At 46.3% G+C, this 27,370-nt stretch overlaps 1 protein-coding gene across 1 annotated transcript in view; it reads left to right on the top strand.

Moving 5' to 3' along the window:
• Positions 1 to 11,888: 11,888 nt before the first annotated feature.
• The window catches only part of Dapp1 (dual adaptor of phosphotyrosine and 3-phosphoinositides 1), a 49,406-nt gene continuing 33,924 nt past the window's right edge, over positions 11,889 to 27,370 (top strand). Inside the window, exon 1 of the mRNA XM_005357337.2 lies at positions 11,889 to 12,070. Coding sequence (XP_005357394.1) covers positions 11,970 to 12,070 — 101 coding nt within the window. The 5' untranslated portion in view covers positions 11,889 to 11,969. The remainder of the gene's footprint in view (positions 12,071 to 27,370) is intronic.

Below are 27,370 nucleotides of genomic sequence, written 5' to 3'. Positions count from 1 at the left end.
GTTTGAGAGGAAAACCAAAGGGCAGGAGAACTGTAAATGTAGGCAGCTGCCCTGAGGAGGGAGAAGACAGCCTTTTCAGCTGGGTCTGGAGCTCACTCAGCAAGCAGATGTAGCAAGGGCGGGTCTTCAGAGAACAGTGAGAAAGCCCAGGGCTTCGGAGAAAGCATGCTTAGGCTTTGGGCTAGTATCCAAAAGCAGGAAAAACAAGAAAAAGAGACTTAGTTCTGGGTACCAAGGGCAGCCCATTCCAGACTCTTGTGTCCCTGGACAAAAGATTGTGCCAGAGTCACAAGCTTAGAAATAAAAACTGTGTTGAGGGAAAACTCCGTGACAAGGAGCAGGCTAGTAAGCTGAGGGAAAAACCCCCCAAAGCCCTGTGTCACAAGGATGGTGGGTGACCTTTTATAGGTCATTACATAGCATCTGTGTAGCCTGTTTGTGCTATTGTCCCCTTATTAAAATGAAGCCCAGTGGGGAGGCTTCCAGTCCTCTGCCTAGGTTAATCTTGACACTGCTTCTGCAGGCCTTACTCCTGCAATACTGGCTCAGGTTTTAAGAACAACGACTCTCTTCATGGTACAGGGAGGAACCTTGCATATGCTTTTAGGAAGACAAAACCGGGCTAGGCAGCCCCTCTTCAATTTGCTGTTTGTCAAGAGTCTTCACCTCAAAATAATCAATATCCCAGAGCGGCATGTGGGGCAGCATATCCTGCATGTCTTACCTACCATCTCCTAATTCAGCAATTGTGAGGTATTCAGAGAGCTATGAAACACACTTAGAATTTGCTGTGGGGTAATGCTCTTGTAGCCTGTAAAGATTTGTCACTCGTACTGGTTTAATAAAACCCTGATTTGGCCAGTAGCCAGGCTGGTTTAATAAAACCCTGATTTGGCCAGTAGCCAGGCAGGAAGTATAGGTGGGGTGACCAGACTAGGAGAATTCTGGGAAGAAGAAAGGCTCAGTCTGTAGTCACCATCCAGATGTAGAGGAAGCAAGATGAGAATGCCTCACTGAGTAAGGTACCAAGCCACATGGCTAAACATAGATAAGAATTATGGCTTAATTTAAGTCGTAAGAGCTAGTTAATAATAACCCTGAGCTAATAGTCCAAACAGTTTATAATTAATATAAGCCTCTGTGTGTTTTGTTGGGACTGAACAATGGCAGGACCAGGCAGGACAGAAACTTCTGCCTACAAGAACTCTCAAATTGCAAAGAGATTTCTCACAAAGCCTTCAAAATGAGTTCTCCAGCCACAAACTGAAGAAGGTAAAAATAAATAAATAAATAAATAAATAAATAAATAAATAATAGCAGATGTGAGTCAAGAAAGCTCTCCCTACTCTGGGCTCAGTTTACCCTCCACCATTAAATTCCTACAGAGGAAGGAGCATAATCTTCCACAAACACCTTTTCATCCCCTCTTTCAATCAAGTTTTATTTCAACTCATTTTTCTATTTCTTTATAGTTTCCTCCTCAAACTCTCTTCAAATGGGTAAGCTCTGAGAACCCCAGGGCACATTAGCTTGTCAGTCCCTGGAAAGTCATCGTACAGTTTGCTCTTGAGGTTGCTGGATCCAAGCCATCCATCTGCCAGATGGGCATCCCCATGTTTGCATGCATCCAGAAGTTTCCAGAGAAGAAGAGTTTCTCACCATCCCTTGGGTCTCTGCCTGCTGCTCCGCTACCTGAGGCTCTTGCTGTTGTTCTGCCCTTGAGGGAGAAAGCCCCTTTCAGGCTGCAGGAGTGTCAGTGCTGCTGCAGACACAGCCCCAGCTACCCACAGCCTAAGCGGCTCTTTCCCACCCTCTACTTCTGCTAGAATGTGATGCCTTGGAGCGATCTGCATGTGCTCTATGGTTGCAAATACTGGTGCCCCTTTCAGGAAGGGAAGACTTTCTTCCTTCAAGTGACCCCCTCAAAGCTGAAGAGCAGGCTGTGAGAGCAAGCAAGAAAGAAAGGCTGCCGAGCAGGTGGAGTAATCCCACGGCAAACTGCTCACACCGCAATAAGCCGCAGGGGTGTTGGAGAAATTCAGCCCCCAGAACCTCCCACTCAATGGTAAGACTTTTCCAAAGTTCTCTAAGCTACTCTCGCACTACAAGGCATTGACTGTCATGTCCTTAAAGCAAACTGTTGGTAAACATCTGCCCTTCCATACTTTCATGAGAAGGCTGAGCTTGGAGGGACCCTGCAGAGTCTGGGGTAGATGGTGTGGAAAAGAATCACCTCATGCGCTGGCTCCCACACCTACGTTTCAGTGACAGTATGAAGCTGGGTAAACATTAACCATGGGAGTGTAAGCCTCCAGAACTCATAGGCATCTCCTTGGCATGCCATGTTACTAGATTAGCCAGATCGCATGGATTAGGAGAACCTGGAAATATTATTGTGAGTTACTAAAGAAAAGATGACCTCAGAAGGCTGAAGGTACTGAGATCTCTTAGAAATAACACTGTTAAGCATTATAGTGCTGTCCCCTTCCAAGACATAAAGTCTCACTAGAGAGTGTTAAAAATAATCTTAAGAGGAGCCTCTTCACCGAAGCAAAGAATTCTAATCAGACCAGATTAGACCAAATCAAAAATGCCCATGTTTAATAAATGCAGAACTCCCGGGTGGCACGGGAGCATGGGGGGGAGGGGGGAAGACAGGAGAGGGGAGTCCACACAAACCCTGAGAGACCACGTGTTCCTTTTCTCTGTACAAGCCTAAATAGTCTGTGGGAGTGGTCCTGACTCCCATTTGGTGGGCTTCCTGGAGGTAGAGTCTGGATCAAGGTGACTCCCAGGGGGAGGGGGCTTCCCAGCCAGGTATTACAGAGAGTAAGGTAGACTAAGTCACTAAAGCCAGGAATCTACCTACTCCAAGCCCTGAAACCATGAGTATTCACCTGTGAGATTAACTGCCCCATCATTCCCCGGAATTGCCATCCACACCTTTCTCCTTTTCTCGTGTCTGACACACCAGTTTGCGGGGGTGGGGGTGTAAACGCTAAATCTGGTAAAGTTCAAGGTCCCATTCATGGGCTCCCATCCCTGAGCCCCAGGTCATCAGTGTGAGCAAGCTACCTCCGTAGGCATGGAAGGCCTTGCTGATGGAAGGCACACGGGCACTTTCCAGGGAAACCACCGGGCCCCCACCACTAGCAATCCCCTTACATGAGCTGCAGCCAGGGTGCACAGAGACAAGGGGCCTCAAGATTCCTCTGCTGCCACCGTCAGAGCAGGGAAAGCTGGTCTCTATCCTTCTGAAAGGTTACCTTTCTTTCAGAGCAGAAAAGGAAAGAAATAAAAAGGAAAACATATGATTGCGCCTAGGCGTGGTGGAGAAGAAAGTTTATTATAGATAAAAGAGAGAGCCTAGTCAGAGGCAGGGACATCAGAGTGACCCTGAGCCATGTGAGGAGAGAAGGAGGGGAAAAGGGGGGGACAGAAAGGGGGACCAGGTACAGCAGCTAGGAAGGCAAAGGTACAAGAAGGGATAGGAAGGTAATCAAAGTGGTTGCTCTATTTAGGGAAGAGCCTCTTGGGGAAGGGCAGCCCCACTGGTAGAATGTGGGGTGTGCCAGCCATAGTCTGTGATAGGTAGGGACTGAGGGATGCTGGGGGGGACCTAATAGCCAGAAATGCTTTGACATGTTAAATAGGCAAATCAGTCATTTGTCTAGGGTTTGAAACCTATGCACTCCCCCGACTACCAATACCACACACACACACACACACACACACACACACACACACACACACACACACACACACCAAGGGATGGCAGAGACCTTTTTTGTTTAGGAATGTTGATGGATACCAGCCTTAAAGCTGACTAGGTCCTGAGGCACGGTGACTTGACAGAAGCTTTACAGTATAAACCATTTCTCCAGGAACCACAAATCCATCACTGAACCATCTTGATCTGCAGACTCTGGCGCTGGCTTGGCTGGCGGTACTCAGTCTTTGCAGAACGAGACCCAGTTGGGGTGGCTGTGAAGAATAAAGATTCGGGGCCTCTGGTGGGAGGTTTCAGGCACCAGCTCTAGCCCTTGCCTTTTGTTTCCACTGTGCCAACTGCAAATTGCCCACTCCCAGGCTCTTCTCAGCACACACTTCCAGATTCCTTCAGATTCCCTTGTTCCCTTCGGGGCCAAGTTCAATACTTCCGCTCCTGTTCCCTAGGTCTCAGTCTTCGGTTCCATCATCTTAGACTGTGCCCTCCCCTGCTTCCCTCCTCTCTTGACAATACTTTTTCTGGAAACATCTTCTGGTTTCTCATAACTCTGCTCTTTGTCCCAATTCCACCTCTCTGCAGCCAAGTCGGTTTCCCGGTAGGAAACTATTGCTCACTCTTTCCATTGTGATTCTGAGAACCCTAAAGTCGTTTTTACCATTAGAAGTCAGGATTCTACTGCAGTCGTTTTATAGATATATTCAGGTTTGTTTTTAATGAAAAAAAAAGAAAAATTAAGAAAATCTGTATTTTGCTAAATAGGCTAAGAAAAAAAAACTGACAAAAAGCAAAGTAAATTTGTGGGGGGAAACATGTCTTAGGAATAAAATGGAGGCTTCCCATTCCAGTCACGTTTTGCTCATGTAAATCTTTTTGGCAGGGATCTCAAGGTTTTAGTAGTTGGGGATGTAGCTCAGTTGGTAAAGTGTTTTCCTAGCACAAAGTCCCAAGTGTTTATAAAGCAGATGTGGTCACAGAGGCCTGTAATCCCAGCCCGCTGAGGTCAAAAGTTCTCGGCTATCTGTGGAGTTCGAAGGCAGGCTCATTTCTTTTAGTCCAGCACTCAGGAGGTAGACACAGGCAGGTCTCTGAGTTCAAGGCCAGCCTGGTCTACAGAGTGAGTTCTAGGGCAGCCTGGGCTACACAGAAAAACCCACACAAAGGGGGAAAAAAGTGTAGTTCAGTATCTTCCAAAAAATGTGATAATACCTTGAGATGAACTCATTAGATTTCCACTATTTTAATGATAATGCAAACAGGGCAGGGTGAAGAAACAGGAGAGTTAAACTCATCAAACAGTCCCGGCCCCAGTACTGTATGACTGCCACCTAGTGGCGAGATATCCTCAGCACAGGGGTCCTGACTGGGTCCTTGTAGGGAAACTGGATACCTTGGCACTGCGAGGCTCGTCCCGAAACTAAGGCCACCGCTGGGTGGCGAGAGTAGTTCTATTTTCTGCAATGCTAGCTTTCATAGCCTCCAGGGTTATTGTAAGAAATGCGCATCTGTTGGTCCAGTTTCAAAGAAAGTTGTAGAAGGACCTTTAGCGAGTCACAGTAGGACAGCCAGAAGCGTGTTGCTAAGGTCTGTCATTCCCGTTGGCTCAATAAATAGTTGGTGATTTTAAAAAGAGAGCTATAGTTTGCTGGATTTTGAATCCCTGGAGTGAGTAAAGAAAGAGCAGTGGTCTAAGATGACGGACAACAAGCAAACCCATCCTAAGCCTGGCAGAACAGAGCCACGAATATCTTCATATTCCCAAGCCTCTATATCTTTCATGATGCTCTCTGAAAGTACCAAAACCCTCTCCTTCATTTCTCTTTTTTTCCCATCATTTCTTTTTACTTTTTTTAGATTTTAATATAAATACATCATTTTCTCCCTTTTCTTCCCTCCCGCTCCTCCCATTTTCCCACCTCTTGCTTTCTTTCAAATTCATGGCCTCTTTAATTGTTGTGTGTGTGTTCCTAAAGATATAAATATATAAATATAAATAAATATATATATAAGTATATATGTTATATATATTATATATAAATATATATAAATATATAAATAAATATATATAAATACAGCGCTAAGCCCATATAATATTACTTGTATGTGTGCTTTGAGGGCTAACTATTTGGTTTTGCTTGGTGTGTGTTTCCCTGGCAAAGACTATTTCTCCTGCTCTTGGCATTCCTGAGTTGCCTGTATTAGGGCTGAAGCCTCCTCCCCCACCACCACCACCACATTAGCACACCTATAGGTGTGGTCCTTGTTCGTGTCATGTCTAGGCAGCCCTGTCAGTGAGTCTTCCTGGGGTAGCTTCTCTGGCACTTCTAGAGATGACCTCCCGGTAAAGTTCCTGTTTCTCTGGCTCTTCCAAATGTTCTGTCCCTACTCTGCTGTGACCCCCGAGTCTGAGGTGCAGGAGTTGCAGTGTGGATGCTGCAGCTGGGATTGAGCGCCAGCACTCTGTAGTTTGGTTAGTTGTGGTTTGCTGGAACCGAAGTTTCTTTGGTGAGGTGTGAGGATTATAGGTACCTGCTGGTATAAAAACAGATATTCAGAATGTAGTCAGGTTTGGTATGCTCTTAAGCTGGCTTGGTAAAGTGTAGGTTCCCTTCCAAGAGCCATGACTTCAGTAGTGCCAGGTAGCTGGTTGGCTGGGTGCCATGGTTTTCCTCCTGTCGAATGGGTTCCCAGTCATTTGTGAACTCCAGCCCCAAAGGGCTCGGACATCTTAGTTGATCTGTCTCCTCACTCTTGCCAGCCCTGGTAATTTTAAAGTTGACCCATATTCATGTTTAATCTTATGCGGATGCCTCTAGGAAACCAAAAATAGCACAACGACTACAGCTGGCCAGTTGCTCTGCTCGTTTTTGCTTATTGTCACTGACGTTGATTATCTATAATGAGGGTCAACGAAGAAGACAAAGCAAGGTCAGGATAAGGGCCATAGCATCCAGCAGAGCTCAGATGACTTGGCTGCATCGCCTTGAGTCAGCGGCTGCTTTTGCTGCCTAAACGCAATAACTGGAAAGTTGGAGGTTTCATTTCAGCCCATGCTTTCACTGTTCAGAAATCAGTGCCGAGATGATTAAGCACGACCTTTCCATGCAGATGGTGTCTCGCTACATCAGCACGAACGGCACCTTTCACACGAACCCGCAAATGCAGATGTTAGCATATTTCAGGACACTGTGTCTTGAAGTCGGAAAGCGAGTGGCGCAGCGAAGGCTTGGCAGAAGGCGCCTAATGGTCCACGGCGGAAAGCGGCTCTGCGGTTCTAGGAAACTAGGGAGCTTGAACAGTGCAGTGCTCTCCTTCTGATTGCTGGAGCGATGTAGAAACACTGCTGTCCAACTAGGGAGCTTGAACAGTGCAGTGCTCTCCTTCTGATTGCTGGAGCGATGTAGAAACACTGCTGTCCAAAGTCACGCGGCTCCCTGTAACAGGAGGTTAAATACAAATGTTAAATACACACAGTGCTGAGCACCGACACAAAGCCTATGTCATGTGTGGATGCAAAGGGGCATAAGTAACTCTGAATATTTGTTTTTAAAAAGTTACATATTTTCTTCACCTAATCAATAGATCAAGGAAAAAAGGTGTGTTTTATCTCAACGTAGTAGCAAAATGTTGTGTTATTTGTTCAGGTGGCTTGTCACAGCGCCAAAAAACTGACTAAATGGGGCACCTCCACCCTTAGCTGTGGTAACTTTGGTTCATGGCAGTTGTGAGAAAAAGCATGTGGCCTTTATTTCCCATCTGCACTCAGGGAGCTGTGGAGATAAAGGGGCCATGTTTAATAACAAACAGTACCAGAGGAGCTCAGAGGACCCTTCTCTCTGTTGATGGTGACGGTGGGCTTGTCAGGTGACTAAACGAAAGGCAAATGTTGTGATCTCTGAGCTTTCTATAAGGACAAATAGATAAGAAAAGGCAAAGGCAGTCTTCAGTTCCAAGGAGTAATTTGTTTTCCCTACCCCCATCAGAGGAGTGCAAATATTGGAAGAAAGACAATGAAGCATCTTCTTCTTAGTCGTTGTTTCTTTGTTTTGAGATAATGTCTCATTTTGTAGCCCTATTTACCTGGGTAAGAACGGTCATCATATTAATGTGATAGTTTAAAGAAAGGTTTAGCAGATTTTGATAAAGAAAATGTTTCTGAAAAGATGGTCAAAGGGACGAGGAGATGGCACTGAGGATAAAGTACCTCCTATGTGAGTGTGAGGACCAGAATTCAGAGCACACGATGCATCTGAATCCAGGCAGGAAAGGAGGCTGCCTGCGGTCCCAGTGCTCAGAAGGCAGAGATGATGGTTTTTGAGACAAGCCAGCTTGTTAGACTAACCAGAACTGGTTCAGAGGGAGACCTTGCTTAATTAATAAAATGATGAACAATCAAGAAAGATACTTGACATCAGTTTTAGGCTTCCACATACCTGTGCATGTGTGACCACATACAACACACACACATACACACATGATGATTCTGATGTGGAATTTCCCTCTGTATGCTGTGATTACCATTAATGAATAAAGAAACTGCTTTAATCCTATACCAGGACAGAACTTAGGTAGGAGGGGAAAACTAAACTCAATGCTGAGAGGAAGGAGGCAGAGTCAGGAGAAGCCATGTAGCCACCACCAGAGACGATGCCTTTAGCTGGGAAGCCACAGCCTTGTGGCGATACACAGATTCCTAGAAATGGGTTAAGATATAAAAGTTAGCCAATAAGAAGCTAGAGCTAATGGGCCAAGCAGTGATTTAATTAATACAGTCTCTGTGTGATTATTTCGGGCCTAAGCGGCTGGGAACCAAAAAGCGGCCTTCACTCCAACATGATTCCAGATGAAACTCATTGGTAGAATGCTTGCCTAGAATGCATGAGGCCCTCAGCATAGCCAAAAGGGGAAAAAAATCAACAAAGAGTAAGATAGTCCAAAATTGTTTAAACTACTTTCTTTTCTTTTAATTAATTAATTTATTTATTAAGGATTTCTGCCTCCTCTCCGCCACCGCCTCCCATTTCCCTCCCCCTCCCCCGATCAAGTCCCTCTTCCTCATCAGCTTGAAGAGTAATCAGGGTTCCCTGACCTGTGGGAAGTCCAAGGACCGCCCACCTCCATCCAGGTTTAGTAAGTTGAGCATCCAAACTGCCTAGGCTCCCCCAAAGTCAGTATGTGCAGTAGGATCAAAAACCCATTGCCATTGTTCTTGAGTTCTCAGTAGTCCTCATTGTCCACTATGTTCAGCAAGTCCGGTTTTATCCCATGCTTTTTCAGACCCAGGCCAGCTGCCTTGGTGAATTCCCAATAGAACATCCCCATTGTCTCAGTGTGTGGGTGCACCCCTCGCAGCCCTGAGTTCCTTGCTCGTGCTCCCTGTCCTTCTGCTCCTGATTTGGACCTTGAGATTTCTGTCTGGTGCTCCAATTTGGGTCTCTGTTAAACTACTTTCTGCATGCATACCTTGAGAGGTTATTTGGAAGCGAAAATCAGGTTCCTTAATTAAAAAAAAAAAATTAAGGTTTGGAGAGAAATGGCTTGGTAGCACTTACTGCTCTCATAGGTGGTCATGATTTATTCTCAGCACACACATGATGGCTCACGACTGCCTGTGACTCCAGTTCCTCCCGTTCCAGGGAATCGGATGCCCTCTTCAATTTCTATGAGCCTTGGGCACGCACACGGCGCACATACAAGCATAAAAGCAGACAAAGCAACTCGTAGGCATAAAAGAAATAAATTATGAGAAAAGCAACAGCTAATGTATCTAACAAAGTGTGCTGTTAAATCTGATCTAGTTTAAGTTATGCTGTTAAATATTTCTATGTACACCCAGCACTTTGTAGACACCAACTCTTAATTGTGGTAGATAGGACCGAACGATACTGCATGGGTAGATCTGAGGCCAGGGCTAAGAAAAGGGGGGGGGGGCTAGAGAAAGGGAGTAACATGCAGGAGGCTGTTATCAAAGGAGAAGGCAATAGATGGGGAACAAGATAAGAAAGGGGACCAGGATTTATCCCTACTGCATGTACTGGCTTTTGGGATCCTATTCTCTTTGGATGGATACCTTGCTCGGCCTAGATATAGTAGCAAGGGTCTTGGACCTTCCACAAGGCAATGTGCCTTACCCTCTCCGAGGATTAGAGGGGGGTGGGGTGAGAGGGTGTGTGGAAGGAAGGGAGGAGGGGAAGGAGTGGGAACTTGGATTGGTATTTTTTTTTAATTTATTTTCTTTTTTTTAAAAAACCTTAACCTAATATGGTTTTTTTTTAAAGATTTATTTATTTATTATGTATTCAATGTTCATGTATCCCTGCAGGCCAGAAGAGGGCACCAAATCTCATTACAGATGGTTGTGAGCACATGTGGTTGCTGGGAATTGAACTCAGGACCTTTGGAAGAGCCATCCCTCCGGCCTGGTATTTTTTTTTAATCTAATAAATTAAAAAGAAAAAAAGGAAAGGGGGTCCAGAAAGATTGAGAAAAAGAGAGGGGGTCTTAGGCTGTTACTTCCCCCTAAAAAAATAAATAGGAAAAATGGAAGCCCCAGAATGTGCTAAAATGGGAACAAATGAAGTCAAACCTGAACAAAGGGCTACAGGAAGGGAGAGGCAATCTGTTGCACTGGCTGTCCTGCTGTCCCGCTGTTCCACTGTCCTGCCCGCCCCCATCAGTGCTCACAGTCCGTCATTACCCAACAAAAGCACTATAGTTGCTTTGTGTGCTCAGTTATGTGTGTGTTAGCAGGGGTAATTCTCCCCAGGACTGTCTCTGGGAACTGAGGGATTTCAGTGGCAACCAGAGGAAGCCAGGCCCCCCGGGGACCACTGGGAAGCAGAGACGAGAGGAAGATTCCTAAGGAGACATATAGCAGCCTCTGACTACTGCCGCTGTATAGCATGCTCGCCCTGATCTTCATTCTAGCAATTTCCTTATGATACCTAATGAACTAGCCCCCTGGAGAACCCCAGTTCATCATGGGATAATGGAAGAGGTACATGCAGAGAGGAGGCTCTTTATCCACCCACTGCTGCCCTTCCAGACAGATGAAATTCGCCCCTGCATGGGAGTCTAGATAGCACAGCATCTCCAGCCTACCTCAATCCACTGAAGGCCAGTGAGCGCTAATGTGACCGACTCCCCCTCACCAGAGGACCAGACAGCTGCTATTCTGTAACTTTCTTTTGAGTTCTTCTCACTGAATCCCTTCCCTTGTTTATTTATTTCTGTTGTTTTGAAACAGGCTGGCCTTAAATTCACCATGTGGAGGAGGGTAGCCAGAAACTTGTGATCTTTTTGCCTACCTCCTAAGTGCTGGGATTACAGGACTCTCTTTGGTGTTGGGGATGGACCCCAGGGCTTTGGGCATGCGTGTGACATGTGTATGACAGCCTTAGCCCCCTGTCCTTCTTCCATAAGAGAAACAGTAACTGTCCCCCAACCTAAGTAAGCTTCAAGGGGATCTTGGAAAGAAATTTGGAGACAGTACCAAAAACAAGCTAGGATCAAGTGGGACAGTGATTACTTGACTCTAATTTTTTTTTTTTTTTCATGACAGGGTTTCTCTGTGTAACTCTTGCTGTCCTGGAACTCACTTTGTAGACCAGGCTGGCCTCGAACTCACAGAGATATGTCTGCCTCTGCCTCCTGAGTGCTAGGATTAAACGTATGTGCCACCATACGTTTCTTTCTTCCTTCCTTCCTTCCTTCCTTCCTTCCTTCCTTCCTTCCTTCCTTCCTTCCTTCCCTTCTTTTTTTTTTTTTTTTAAAAAAAACTTTAATTTTTTAAACCCACTCAGAAAATGTTTCTGATGTAGAAGTTTTCCTTGGTGGTCCTTGCGCCATTGTATGAGGTGGGTGTGCGCATGCGCCCTCTTCTACTTTTTGCCTAGGGGGAAGCTCCAGTTTGGCGTCCTCTGGAGAGTCAGAACTAACAGTTCAATCCTGGGTGGGTGGTCTTGCTGTTTCCTTTGGGCAAAAACTGACTTGGTGATGCACTGTGGGTGTCAGAGGTGCTGCAGTTTGCACACTTCCTGACTGACAGAACACCCCTGCCTATGCCTTAGGCCCGGGGTGGCAGTGTCAGTGGGCGGAGCAACCAAGTTTCACTTCCTTGCTAGTCAGAGCCTCAGCCACCGCAGGCTCCTGTCGCACTGAAGAGCAGTGTGTGTCCAGCCCTGGAGCCCTTCTCTCTCAACAGCACCTGGCAGGAAGGTGGCCATTAGAAGCAAAGGAACGAATGGGCAGAGCGGAACTTCTAGGAGGGAACATGAGTATCCAGGATCCCTCAGAGCTGTGGGGTCGATCTGATGGAGGAGCAGACCTGCTCCAGGACTTGGGGTAAGAGTGCTTTTTCAAGGAGTGTAACTTGCCACTCGATATCAACGTTCCCTTCAATCAGTGAGTAGCTTCTGTATGTCTTTTCCCTCTGCCACCCCAATCTTCTACCTCGCCATTCTATTGATTTGTGGGAGCTTCCTGGGGGTGGGGGATGATTCATTGTAAAAGTGTAAGCTATTTTTGTTTTTTAAGTGAAAACAGACTGAGAACCTGAGACAAAAATCAATGGTTGGGCATCCTGTAACAACTGGGGCAGAAGTGGGGTGTGTGAGTGGAAACTCCTGCTTTCTTTGATAGTGTGCTCATTTATTGCTACCTTGGGGCTGAAGAGTTCTGAACGCTGCCTCTTGGCAGCGAAGAAAGGCCACACTGTTGCGAGTAAAAGGTTTTTGTTTTTGTTTTTTTTTTTTATTCCTGAAGAAAAAGAAGGAGGAAGTTTGTGCAGCAATTTGGTCCTTATGGTTCTTTCTTCTGACATGGCCCTTGGGAGCTCTTTCGTAGACTATTTTCACAGTCTCTGGAAAGGCAACACACCCTCTTAGCCAGCTACAGTCCAAGAACTAGGTAGCGACAGCTCGGATTCAGAGAGGTCGAGAAGGTTAGGCTAGGTGGGACCATTAGAGCACATCACAAGGGAGCCTGACGGCACTGTGCATGGGGACTTTTAGTCCAGATGAAAAGGCTACTCAGAGAGGAAAGGGGGCTTCCTTGGGGACCGAGCCTTGCACCCAAACACTGTGCTTCCCAAGAGAGGGGATGCTGGACTTGCTGTCTGTAAGTAGCTGGAATCCCTCATCGCTCAGTGACATGAGACCTACTGTCATCTTGCAAAGGATGAAAGTGAGCCCCAAAGGGTTAAACCCTGTCCTTATGGGTCACATCAGTGAAGTAAAGCTGACAGCACCTGCTAGAGGCCCCCTCCTCCTCTAAAGATAGGTGGAAATCTCTGTTTACACTGAAGAGATTGTATCATTTTGGGTTGTTCTACTGTAAAATTTCTCACGGCCCTCAGCTGGCTCAGCAAGTAAAGGTGCTTGTGGCTCAGCCTGACCCTCTGAGCTCTTTCCCCGGAACCAGGGCTGTGGCGGAAGGAGAGAACTGACTCCACGGAGTGGTCCTCTGTCCTCCACGTAAGTGAAGTGGCAGGCAGGTACCCACATACTCACCCACACCATGTACACCTCTAGTAATAATGAGTTAATAAAAATTCTAAAACTAGGTCTCAATAATTCTTTAGATTTAAAGCTAAGGTCTTGGCAAACCAGACTTGACAGCTAGGGTTTTCAATAAAGGAAACTCCTCAAGAGGCCATCAGGGTCCCGGAGTCTCTTTGCGACTCTCTTTGACTCTAAAATAGAAAAGGTAAAGGCTCTTCTGAGAGCATCCAAATCAGGGTTAGAGGCAAGCAGGCCAGCTGCCCCCTTTCTGCCCAGCTCCGGAGGCTTTGTAGCTATGTTTTCAGGCCCCTTGGTCCACTGAAGTATGACACTCTAAAGGAGAAGTCAGCCCCAGAAAATATTCGACTCTGTCTCTTTAATTAAATCCTGAAAGCAGGATTTATGCTTCAGAGCGCTGAGAATGAACCTGTGTGTCTGTGCCCTGTGCTGACGCAGATCCCGGGGCGGGGGGGGGGGGGGGGCAGAATGAAGCCACTGCAGGTGACCCACAGGCCTCTCCCCCTAAAGAACAGACACCTGACCCCAAGTCCTGAGGGCCTGAAATCAGTGGTGTGTGTGTGTCCAGACTTCTCAACATCAGAAGACCTGGATATTTTCTCGACTGTCAGAGTTTGGCTTCAAGAACAAAGCAAACTCCGGTTGTATAAACTGTTCTTCAGCACGGGGAGCAGCCTTCTCTGTGCAGAAGACAGGCAAAGGACATTTTTATTTATTTATTTATTTATTTTCGTTCTTTCCTTTATGACTGGCATGATTCAAGGTAACTGAGGATGACTTGAATTTCTTAGTCTTCGTGACTCCACCTTTCAAGGGCTGGGATCACAGGTGTATGGCGCCACACCACATTATAGTCAGTACTTCCAGTATTTGAGGCAAGCGCTCTACCAGCTGAATTACTTCCTCAGCCTCTGTTTTGTTCCAATTCTTGGTGCCCAGGTCATGCATGGCACACACACACACACACACACACACACACACCACACACACACACACACACCCCACACACACACACACACACACACAAATCTGTCTCTTGGGTGGATGGACATCTGTTTCCTTCCCCTACAAGTATTTAAAGCAGTACTGGAATTGAGACTCAAGTTATACAGAGTATATTCTCTGAAGTATTAAGTACAGTTTTAGCTTTTATTTTAGTTCTGTGAGGTGTGTCCCTAAACTTCGATATCACTAGTAAGTTCTCGTATTCTGTTATTCTGTTTGCTAGTATGGGACCTTGTGGCTAATCACTTCATGGAAGTGCATTTTGCATGTAAATTCACCCATTTCAACTTTAAGGGTGCAGCTGGCACTATTAGCATCATTTGCCTCCCTTGAAAAACAGGAAAGAACATATTTCATTTCAACATAATCAATGGTCTACCTGTGTGGAACAAAAAAAAAAAGCCTTGATTTCTAGAATTCCTTTACTTCCAGACACTGGCCTGTTTGAGCTGTTTTGCTCTACTAAGGAATAAGCAAATAAACGAGATGGCTGGTGATTTAACCTCCATCCTGCAAAACTGAATATCTAAACGCCAGCAGAAGCCACTCTTGGCCCCCCGGCACCCCAGTGACAAGCTCTTCATAGGAGATAACCAGAGGAATCCTGGCAAGGACCTACTGCCTCTGGCCGGATTCTGAATATAAATGAAACTCAGTCTTTGAACCTTTAATCCACTTTGGTGATGTATGATCTGTACCAAGCCAGAATAATCCAGTTTTTTGGAAGCTCCATTTAAAAAAAAATTTTTATTTTTGTCATGGATAGATAAAAGATGTCTAGATTTAATGCCTTAATTTTTAAATTATTTTAACAAGCTTCTTCAGCTATTAGATGTTTCTTTTTGTTGTTGTTTTGTTTTTTGTGGTGCCATGGATGGAAACCAGGGACCTTGTGTGTTTTATATAAAGAGATAATTCAGTGGAGGCGTACACCCACAGGAAGGGGCGGGGACTAATCTTGGTTCTCTAGTTCCCATTTTTCTTCAGGCTCTTGAATATGTCATTACTGTGAATTAGACCCAGAACTGCAGCAAGTCCATCCCTGGCCCTCCCAGAACACATAGGAACACTGGCTGTATAGTCTTTAAAGGAGACTTGGGCCCCAACAAGCCACTCAGCTCCGTCAGAGTGCCAGTCCAAAAGCACTTATTTTCCTCTTCAGTCCTTTAGTGAGCCCCAAAGGTGAGGAGAAACAAAGCCCTGTTTGTTCTAGAGGTGTAGGAACAGGGCAGGCCAAGCAGGAGGGGAGGCAACGAAAGCTGGGCTCTGTGGGACCAGCTAGGTCCCTTCCTAGGTGGGCGTGAGTCAGGCACTGGGAGGCTCAGCACGCTGACCACCCAGCCACAGCTTCCCACACCCAGCACCCCAGCAAGGACCACAGGACTGTCAGAACCCTCAGGGCAGGAGGTGGTGTTGTGTGGGCTTTGTGTCCAGTTTGTAAAATCTTATCTGAAAAGGGATTATAACCCAGCCACAGACACTCCTACCGAGAGCATGGACAGGGGAGCAGGCAGAGCACACTTCAGGTCTACCAGGACTTATAGGTACGGAAGAGAATGGTGGGGAGTCCTGTGGGTCTTTTAGGATTCAAAAACAGGTCCAAGGAAAAGCTCCAGATGAGTCTCGGAGGAGCTTTTAATGGACGATAAGGCAGAGCCGGCTATCAAGGGAAAGTGATGCAGGAAGGACAGCCGTTGGCATGGCAACTTCTGCTGACATAGACGAAAGCGTCTGCAGGGGTTAAGACAGATGTAGATTAAGCTTCCCTATGAACCTTGCCTGGAAGTTCAAAAATAGAACTGTCCTCCTCATCGATCCTACTGCTGTATTCTAAGAGACCCTGGAATTTGAGCTAACAGCTGCCAGGGATGCCCCGTCCCCTCTCCTTACTGAGTCCATCGGCCCTCCTTCCTACCTCAGACAAATTACACAGGTGTTAAGACTGAGACCCGGGAGTTGGCTGATTCCAGTCCAAAGCTCTTGTAGTCGTCATTTCCAGAGAAACATAAAGCAAAATCTGACTCTTCAGAAAAAAAACAGCTGAATTCTCCTCAAGGACTGACATTTTCATGAGAATGAATCCATTCAGGAGACCCAAACAGTGCAAAGCTGAGATCATAGGTTATGATCTAACTTTTAGCTTCTGAAACTAGATGGATGGCCCACTGTACAGAGAAACAGAGAGAGGGAGAATTTTTTTAAAAAATGAGAGTTCACCTGTCCTTAAAAATATTTGCAAAGTGGGGAGCGGGCACGGGCACTCCCAGCAGTTAGGATGCTGAGGCAGAAGGAAGGCTGGTGAGTTTGAGGCCTGCCTGAGCTAGATGGGGAGGCCCTGTCTTTCAAAAAGGAAGGGAGGAAGGAAAACAACCTTTGTTGTTTCTCACATGTAAGAGAAAGTCAGAGGTTGTCAGAAAACAAAACAACAACAAAAAAGTCAGCTTTTTAGTAAAGGTACAGATGACTTCATGACTTCCCCACAGCTGCTCATACACGCTGCTGTGACACTAGACACACGTAAGAGAACATGCACACACGGTGTGATAGGGCTCCAACCAAACACTAGCTGTGGATAATGGCATGTGGATTTTATTCTCTCTCTCTCTCTCTCTCTCTCTCTCTCTCTCTCTCTCTCTCTCACACACACACACACACACACACACACACACACACACACAGACACTTTTTCCTAACCATTTCAAACTGTCCAACCATCCTTAGCTCTCAGTCCATACAAACCAAATGGTTGGCGGAACTGGCCCTTGGCTGGCAGTTTGCTGGCCCAGGAAATGCATGATAGATAAATGCCATGAATTCCCATTACAAGTGAACCCCGACTCTGGCGTCCCCAAAACACACTTACTCCAACTTTACGTGTAAGGAGTCTCGGGACCTCAACAATCCAACTGGCTAAAGCTCCAGGGTGGTTGGATTCAATGCAAAACAGGTACCTTCCCTGTGGTGACAATCATTAGCTCTGCTCACCTACTACGCAACCACTCTGTGACCTTCCTGGCATTCACAGTGCTCTATTAGGCAATGTGAGGCATTCCTTTCAGAAAGACGGTTGGTGACTTTCAAAGCCAAGAGAACTGAGCAGGTGGCAGATGTAAGCAGTGAGGGCTGATGGCCTTCCCGCTGGGCATTTCTGCTTTGTTGAGCCTCCCAATTAAACAATCATGGTGACCGGTCAGTCTTACAAGCTTCATGCACAACTGGGTCTTATGGCCTTTGCCTGTAGGAGCATTTAATTCACATCCTGTTGGTGTTACCCATGCGAGAAAGTGAGGAACCTACTTCTTGCCATATGCCCAGGTTTACAAACCCCACATTCTTGACCACAGAAACAACTTCCTAATTTTCCTCCAACTTCTCTTTTCATTAAAATGGTACACTTTTTGGTGCACACGTGAACTGAAGGAAAAAAAGAAAGTTCTATAGCTTCTAGAAACCAGCACAACTCACTATAACTATAAAAGCTGTCGGTCTTTCGCTACTTCACAATAGATAGGCCGTATGGACCAGCCAGCATCCCAGTGAGCCAGAATCTTATTCGATTCTGTGTATGTTCAGTTTTCTGGGCCTAGAAAAGAAAACAAATACAAAAAACAGGCTAAGAACGTTATCAAGTCAGGAAGTGTCAACAGAGAGGTGACCCCCGGAAGAGTGATGGGTTTGTTTTTCTATGGACTATTCTGAAATCTTGAATTCTAAAAGTAGAAGGCAGCTCTTCCGTGGCTGTTTGATGTTGTAATCAGTGAACTGTCTGGAATGTTTTGGTGCTAGCGAGTTTCCTCTTAAATTGTGTTCGTCTTTTCCTCCGCCGGTGATTCCCTTCCACTCACACATTTGGGAAGCTGCCCCACAGGTCCCTTGCATTGGGAGGGGCTGCTTGGCTGCATTCTTTGCTCGTCCACCCATTCATAAACCCGGCTATGGAATGAGGACATTGTGCAAGGCTGGGAGGGTCTGGAAGGAAAGCGTGGAGTGTGCAAAAGCAAAATGCACCCTGTGCACAGCAAGACCATGCAACAGTTTGGGCTGAGGGCCTTACGCTGCCTGGGGAAACACTCTGTCTCTGGAAGGACACATGCAGGGGGCAAGGTGGCCCTGGATGATGCTTGTCAGCTGAATAAGAAAACATAGCACTTTATAGGGGTGGGCTGGGTGCAGGTGGGGTGGGGGTCATGAGTAAAGAGATAGGCTGACAAGATTGGGGTACTAAGACATCCCAGGCCCCCCCCCCCTGGAGGTAGCATTCAGTCTGGCCAGCTCTAGCCAAGCAGCCACCTGGCTGATGTGCTATTTCACTTTCAGAACCAGGCCCATAAGGTTTTTGTTGTTGTTGTTTTTATTGAGTTATACATTTTTGTCCAATCCCTTCCCTTCCTCCCCTCTCCCCTTCTACTCTCTACCATGACCCCCCCCATACTTCCAATTTACTCAGGAGATCTTGTCTTTTTCTCCTTTCTTTGTAGATTCATGTCTCTTAAGGTCCTCTTTGTTGTCTGCGTTCTCTGAGGTTGTGAATTGTAGGCTGATTTCTCTTCGCTTTATGTCTAAAACCCACTTATGAGTGAGTACATATTGTATTTGTCCTTGGTTTTTAAACCCTTGCTTGATTCCTGGCTCAGATAGTAACTTTTTCATACTCTAACTGATGCTCCCTGCTCCTTGCCTGGAGCTGAACTTAGTCTTGGCACTGCCCCTTGTCCTCCTCCAGATGCTCTGTGGCACACTCCCAACCCCACCCAGCCCAAGCTATCCAATTAGTATCTAACCATGTTATCTGAATTCTAAAAAGATTTGCACCTTTAAAATGCATGCGTGTAGCCATTTAGGATTGACATTAGGATGACATGAAAGAATGCTGTATTTTGGAGACACTTATGAGATTATATAAGCCTGACATATCATGGTTGAAGGAACCCCAAAGAGAAGGCTTCCTCTCAGACCCCGGATTAGGCACAGACCACACCCAAACACCTGTTTCACAGAGAGATCCTTTATTGAGTGGGGAGGAAAAGTTAAATCGGGTGCTTTCTGACTCGGGCAGAAAAACAGCAGCAAAGGACCTTGCAGGTGTCATTCTAAAGAGGAGAAAAAGGGGAGGTCTGTGTTAGAAAGGGCTAAGGTGTGGTGGTGAAGGATGAGGCAGAAAGGTAAGGGGTAGGGGTACTTGTCCCTCTGGATAGAGAGGAGACAGGTGTGGAACACGCACTTGGCGGTTTATAAAGGTAAAGGGGGAAACCCTGTGTTAGGATGCGGTGCTTAATTTTATTTAGACGTGTTAATTAGTGAACCAGCAGGAGAAGAAAGTGGCCAAATAAGGGAATAGACCTTGGTGGCTAGCTTGAGGGATGTAATCCAACGTTTTCTTTAACAAGGTGGAGGGGATGGGGAGAAGGGCAAGGCCTGCCAGAGCCATGCTCCAGTGGACTAGTGTCCCTTCCGCGATACGTCAATGTTACTTAACAGTTGCTCATCAAAAACTATAGAAAAGACAGAGCAAAAAGTTAAAAATGTCTTCTCCCTAAAGAATAGGTACTGTTGGGCCAGAGAGATGGCCCTGTAGGTAAAGGCAGTTGCCACCAAACCTGACAATCTGAGTTCAATCCCTGAGACCCATGTGGTGGAAGGAAGACCCAATTCCAGCAGGCTGTTCTCTAGCCTCCACATATATCCCATGGCATGCCCATGTACACACATGCACACACACACACACACGCATACACACACACACACGCATACACACCTCTCTCTCATGCACACGCACACACACACGCATACACACACATACCTCTTTCTCATGTACACACACATCTCTCTCACACACACACACCTCTCATACACACACACATGCACGCACACACACACACATACACACCTCTCTCTCATGCACACGCACACACGCACACACACATACCTCTTTCTCATGTACACACACACGCACACACACACATCTCTCATACACACACACACCTCTCTCTCATACATATACATGCACATGCACACACATCTCTCTCATACACACACACACCTCTCATACACACACACATGCATGCACACACACGCACACAAAATAATGGGTTTTTTTGTTGATTTTTTTTTTTTGGTTTTTCGAGACAGGGTTTCTCTGTGGCTTTGGAGCCTGTCCTGGAACTAGCTCTTCTAGACCAGGCTGGTCTCGAACTCACAGAGATCCGCCTGCCTCTGCCTCCCAAGTGCTGGGATTAAAGGCGTGCGCCACCATCGCCCGGCTAATAATGGGTATTTTTAAATGGAAGCATTCTTTCAACTATTTCTCAGTCTTCTGTGTGCTTGAAGGTATTTATAATAAAAAGTTAAAATTATATTGATCTGTTAATTACTAAAAATTGGGAAATAAGTCAGGAAATGGTGCATGCCTTTAATCGCAGCACTCAGGAGGCAGAAGCAGGTAGGTCTCTGTGAGTTTGAGGCCAGCCTGGTCTACAGAGCTAGTTCCAGAACAGCCAGGGTTGTTATATAGAGAAACCCTGTCTCAAAAAAATAAAAAAAAGTAATTGGCAAATAAATACATTAGTCATTTCTACCCAAACAGCATGTCTACCTAAAATGACATTGTTCAAAAATCTTTCCTGTCTTATAACTATATTTTTCTGTGAACACACACACACCACATACACAGACTGAATTGTATTCATCATTTTGCTCTGGCTTTTTGGTAGGATATCTGTTATCTTGGTCTTTGTCAAAGCAAGTGTTGGATCTCATCTTGGGGTGGGATCTTGTTAAACTTAGGATACTGGGTTAGTCTGGATTCCGGGGGGTCTGAGATAGATCTGATTAGCAGATGATACGGACTCTTTGGATGCTTGTAGAAAGATGGAATTATTGCATGGTCATCACGTTGTGTTTGTGAGGAGGACGATGAGGTAGCTGGGTGTGAGTGGCCGTGGTTCAGGAACCTAGAACTCCTCAGGCAGTTCACAGATTGCTGACCCGGATAAGGGATGTGGGCGGGAGCCAGGCACTCCGTGGAACACTGTAAGTGACTCACACCCCAGAAAGCAGAACTCTACTACTTTTGAATTCTTTTGTTTTGTTTTATCTTTGTGTATCCCCGCCCCCCACGGCGTGAATTTTTTTTAATGTAATAAAAGACGTTGTGAAAACCTTGAGACTCACAAACACCTTCTAATTCCTTCTTTGTGTGCTGAGGGCCGCATATTCCTAAAGCTGCCTAGGTTCTATCACTGCTTCTATTGTCCGGACTCACACCTGTGCCTTTCACATTTTTGGGGTGACATTTGAGCCTTTGCAGGTGTCGGTGTTATGATGTTCGGGAGTCAGGCCACCTATTTCACCCCTCCTTTTGGAAGGGAGCCCCTCGGGAGCAGAACTATAGGTAGTTCGTTTTACCTTTTCCCTGGGAGCCCACCTTTTGTCAAAGAACAGATGCGGGAGTGCTTGTCAACCCGAACCCAAAACTAGAACTCAAGGCTGTTGACTTCAGCCTGGTGACGTCACACCCTGATAACTCAGTCCCCTTCCATCCAACGCTTGTTATTGGTGAACTAAACCAACACCAGTTGGAACCATGTAGTAGACATGAGCTGGAATAAGGATTTCCCTGTCCATAATTTTTACATCTTTTGAGGTTTAGGGCTCTTTCCTGTACCCACAAGGGTAGGTTGTCACTGGTAAGAGTAGTCTTAAGACAGCTAACCCCGAACCAGCACTTTCTGAACGCTACAAGAGCGAGCAGACCAGGTGCCCAATCCACTTGATTTCCCTCGGGGACAGAACCTTCTGAGGGATGCTTGGATTTGGCATCCTTGACCAGTCAGCACAGGCAATTTCAAGTTCCTACCCACAGCAGGCTTTTTCCAGTGCAACCTAAGTGTTTCCTTTCTCACACCCTTTGGGGACTGATGCTCTCACACTGTGCAGGCTGGCCTGGGGGCTGAACACAAGGACTGCGAAGTTTCTAGCCTAGTCTCCAGTTAGTGGCTACGTCCTTCAGCCGCTCCCAGTAGCTAATGCCTCTGGGCCTGAAAATCTGTCTCAGGGGCTGCACTGTGAGCTTCTCTTTGTGTGACTGCTGTATTCTCTGCCTCTGTTGTCCAGATGGCTGGGTCACTATCTGTGTGTTCTCATATTGGGAGCTGTGAACCCCCAGATCCTGAATTTCTTGTAAACAACTTGTTTTCCCCTGATCTGAGTGCCTACAGCTGCTCTGAGCACGAGACCCTCAGGAGTTCCTGATGGCAGGGGAGTGGTTTCTGGTGCGTTTGGCTGGGACCTGGCTTCAGTTAAGGAACCCTATATAAGCTGCCCCTGGACACAATAAAGGGGGCATTCTTGGGGCATTTTGGCATCAAGGATGATCTCTCTCTCTCTGTGTCTTTGTGTGTTTCAATCTCCAGCCCCTTGGCCGGTTCACGAATGCTATGACGGCGCATAGAGTGCAGAAGGGCGTTGTGCACTGCATTCTCTAAGTCATACTGCTCCCAACTGCACAGAACACATATACTTCTGCCTGGCTGGGTGAGCTGTGGGATCCAGTGTTCTCCATCTACCTCTCTACCCTCCGTTTCTCTTTCTTCCTCTTCCTTTCTTCAATCTCCCTCTCCTTTGATTCTACTTGGAAGTAGGTCCTGATGAGAGAACTCTTGCCCACCCCCAACCCCCCATCTTTCTCAATCATTCTTTCCCTCATCTTTTGAGATTTGGGTTAACTCCGTAACCTAGCCTGGCCTTGAACTCCTAATCCTGCTGTCTCACTCCTTGCCTGCTGGGATTCCTAGCCTGCACACCAGGTCCTGCTGCATCTCTGTCCCTTTGGTTCCTGAGTCTCTGAGTCACCGCATCTCTTCTTCCATCCGTCTGTGTGCTTTCATGTCCCAGAACATCCAGCTTCATTCCTCAGATTCCAATAACAGGTTGATCCTGTGGCTTCAGTTGCTAGGTATTTGCGTGCTGTGCCTCTGCTGTCACCCCTGTCTGTTTCCTAGAGCCTGGGACAACTGGCCTCACTATTTAGCTCTGCTAGTAGGGCATATAAATGGGACATTTAGAGCAATGACATGGAAAGTCCCAGGCATGCTGATTCCATCACCAAAAACTCCCTGCTGGAAAGACCGTGGGGAGACTCAGCCTCCCCCAGACAATGTGCTGCGCCTACCTGAGCTGTTTTTGAACTTCCTCAACCCTGTGTATAGCTTCTGATTGCCTCTCTCTAATTGAGAAGTTTAGTTCAACCCTGTGGGTGTGTGCCTTCATACACTTCTATAAACAAGACCATCTTGTCTTGGATATAGCCTGACTGTAATACCAACTGCAGCACTAAGAGCTCTTGAGCTGAACAAGAGATGTTTTCATCCTACACTGACAATCTCTGATGACACAGAGAGAGGCCAAGTGCTTTGCCTTTCCCACAGTTGAAGCATCCAGCTCTGATTCTATGTCCAAGTGAACACAAATGAAATGAATGCTCAACCAATCCAACTGTAAAAACTCAGATCAACCCAAGAGAAGACAACTCAGACCAGGGAAGCCCAATGAGGTCATTTCATGTTTTGGCACCTCTGTGTTCACAAGGATGGTGAAGCCAACCCGTAGGTTCAACCACAGATCTGTGCCTTGGCTTTAGGGAAGGAGAGTGGCAGAACATTGCATGTTGCAATGTTCGGAGAGTGTCACTGTCATTCAAAAATGAAAGCAGTTTAAAACAGAAGGAAAAAAGGAAGAAACTATTGAGTTCTTGTGCTAGCTATTCAACTCCAGAGCCTTTTCTCTCCTTTCCTACAACCAGGGGTTCCTATTCCTGCTTTAGGTTCAAATGTATGACCCTTTATTACTCTAGACAGAATCCAAGTTCCAGATCACTGCTCTTTGCCAGCAAGGGGGGATTTAATTAAATATATGAACAATCTGAGCCAGGCAGTGGTGGCACATGCCTTTAATCCCAGCACTCGGGAGGCAGAGGCAGGAGGATCTCTGTGAGTTTAAGGCCAGCCTGGTAGTGGAGCCTTACCTAACATGTGCAAGATTCTGGGTTTAACCCCCAGTACTGCTAGGAAGGAGGGGGGGAGAGGGAGGACAAGGGACAACAAACACCCTCAATGAATATGCAAACCAGCAGCTTTTCTTGCATTATTTTGCATGACTCCCAACATGGACCCAGCGCTTCAGCTAGGCATTCTCCTGTCCCTGTGTGTCATACATAAGTTGACCCCAATGTCTTTGCTTGTGTACTCTCCTTCTGAGATGTCCTTTCTCTCCCTACCTAACAGATCAAATATCCGTTCTTAAGCCCAGGTCACGATCACCTTCCTTCATGAAGCGTCTCTGGATCTTTCCTGCCTCCCACAAGATCCAGTACCATGCAGCACTAAGATGTCAGCCGTGAGGGGTTTCTGGTTGTGCTAGTCTGAAGACCCTTCTCCTGTAATACTTTGCCTCGCTCTTTTCTCCTGATGTCAAACATCAAACTCAAGCCATTAGGGATCCTGAAGTGAATGAAAGGTCTCAGGATCAAGGGTCTTTCACGTTTATGTTTCTTAAATTCCTAGCGGGGTAACTATCGTTTGGGCTGTAACAGGTCAGGGGCCTGGGGGGACAGGAATATATATTTCTAGCAAGATGTCAGGTACTGAAGAGGTGACCAGCCCAGATTTTGAGTAGCAAGACTTTGCATTGATTTCCAGCAGCAACATCATTAGTGGTCTGGTAGTGAATTTAATGGTTGATATAAATATTTGTTCAAAAGAAATGTTAAAAATATAGAAGTAAATAGAATGTAAAAGGATACTTTTTTTCTTGTAACATTTCATTTTTGAATTGCTTTATTTTGTTTTTTTTTTGTTGTTGTTGTTGTTTGTGTGTTTGTTTTGAGAGGGTTTTGTTGTGTAGCTCTGGCTGTCCTAGAACTCACAGAGCTCCACCTGGCGTGGGTGTTCTCTTAACATACATACACAGGTGTGTGTGTGTGTGTGTGTGTGTGCGTGTGTGTGTGCATGAGTATTTGTGTGTGTGCGTGCATGCAATGACACATACCATGTGTTATTTCAAAAGTTTTCAAGTCTGTTCTTCAAAGGACAGAGCATAAATGAGACATGAACTTAAGGGCTGGAGAGATGGCTCAGAGGTTAAGAGTACTGGCTGCTCTTCCAGAGGTCCTGAGTTCAATTCCCAGCAACCACATGGTGGCTCACAACCATCTGTACTGAGATCTGGCGCCCTGCTCTGGCGTGCAGGCATACATCGAGGTAGAATGTTGTATACATAATAAAAATAAATAAATATTTGGGGAAAAAGAGACATAAACTTAGACCAGCAAACTGAAACACTAAAATCCAAAGGACACAGTCCCTTAGTGTTTGCAGCATGCTGGAGCAGCTTCCCCAAAGGGTCTAGCCTGAAAGGCACTGGGATGAAGGCAGCGGGGCTGAATTGGAAGCGAGCTTACTGGATCCAGCCTGCCTGTGTTCTCTGTGGTTGAATTTATTTCCTGCACCTCACTGAGAGGCAGCTATGAAAACTATTTAGTGGGTGGCTGTTTCCTAATTTGCTGCTGCAGCAGGGAAGAGATAACACCACTGTTTCCTCCAAGGTCAACTGCTAGTTTTGATATTCTTACAAACCCAGGCAAAAACATGCTGTTCAAGTCTGATTGCCTATGCTCTGTTAACGCCACAGACCTTGAGACGCAACTGTGCTCTCGTGTAGGAATAAAAGGTGACTTATAACAGTTACCAGTAGCAATGTCTTGACCTTGTTTTTCTACAGAAAGTAAGACCAAAAGACTTGAAGTAGGAAAATAAGCGTTATTCTAAACTGCATAGCCAATACTACCAGTGGCTAGGAGAATGTCTGGCATATTAGTGGTATATAATTTAGTAAAGTTTGTAGCTTTTTCTTTTTTGCAAAAGTTAGGGAATTGGGAAAGTGTTTACTAGAAGGTAACATCTCAATACATGAAAATAAGGTTTCCTCTCTGGATATTGTGACCCTTGATATCGTCATCTTGACATGTGACAACCTGAAGTTTCTGCTGGCGGGGGACCACGTGGTTCCTAAGCTAAAGCGTTTGGAGCAGCTGGAGCCACTGAAGAAGAGATTCCAGCGAAAGCATGGCCTCCTCTCCCAGCATTGCTCTCTCTGTTCCCCATGTGCTTGGGTCTAAGATGGATGGATGCTCTCATTAGCTCATGTCTTCTCTTAGCATTGCCCGCTAGTCACCTGGTTTCTTACTGCACTTCATTCTAAAAGTATCAGTCTTACAAAGGTGCAGGGAGAAATGACAGTGGGGAGCTCCCCCCCCCCCCCAGCAGGCTCTGTGTGAGCTCCCTCATGCAATTCCAAAGAGCCCGGAGCTCGCTCAGGTGGGCCCCCATGGCAAGACCACACAGACATGGTGCCGCTCTGTTTGGCACATCAGAACTTAACTTTTAGATAGAATGCAAAATGCAAAACTTAAAAGGTCCTCAGAGGGGATGAGGGCTCTGGGTAGCAAAGGAAACAAGAGCCTGTGATAAAAAGGGAAGGTAAAGGTGATGGATGGACAGACAGAGAAGGGGTACATCCGGGTGCTTTCACCTTGTGTAATTCCACCTATGAGAGGGTTCTCCTGAAGAAAGGGCCACTAGCAACTGCAGGGTCAGGAAACGGGCGAGTGCGAGAGATAGGGAGCAACTTCCTTCCACATTCTCACGGTTACTCTTCACTGCCCAGGCTGATGCTTCGTGCACCGCCACATCACCATGGATGCCCGTGCTGTTAGCAAAAAGATGTTCCTTCAGATGCCTCCCTAACACCGTTTATCTCATCATGCCGGTATTATCTGAAGGACTGGCCGTCTCTGCCTCACCGTCACCAGCACCCTGGGACTAGAGGTCCCTGCATTTGGCAGCTACCACTCGTACCGCTTGTACCTAGCTTTCTATTATCTGAAGTAAATGGAAATAATACAAATTAGGATAAGGAAAGGTCACCACAGCAGAGGAGAATTCGCTAGGTACAGCTGAGTGACTCTTGCCGCTTCGTGACAGTGACTAACCTACTGAGTACTGACCTATCTCACTGGTGTGAACATGAGCAGTTCTCACCGCTGGCCTGTGATATACAGCTGCTC

Source organism: Microtus ochrogaster, chromosome 21 (genome assembly GCF_000317375.1).
Source record: "Microtus ochrogaster isolate Prairie Vole_2 chromosome 21, MicOch1.0, whole genome shotgun sequence".
NCBI lineage: Eukaryota > Metazoa > Chordata > Mammalia > Rodentia > Cricetidae > Microtus > Microtus ochrogaster.
Note: the sequence above shows the minus strand (reverse complement) of the source record. Positions and strands in the feature narration are given on the sequence as shown.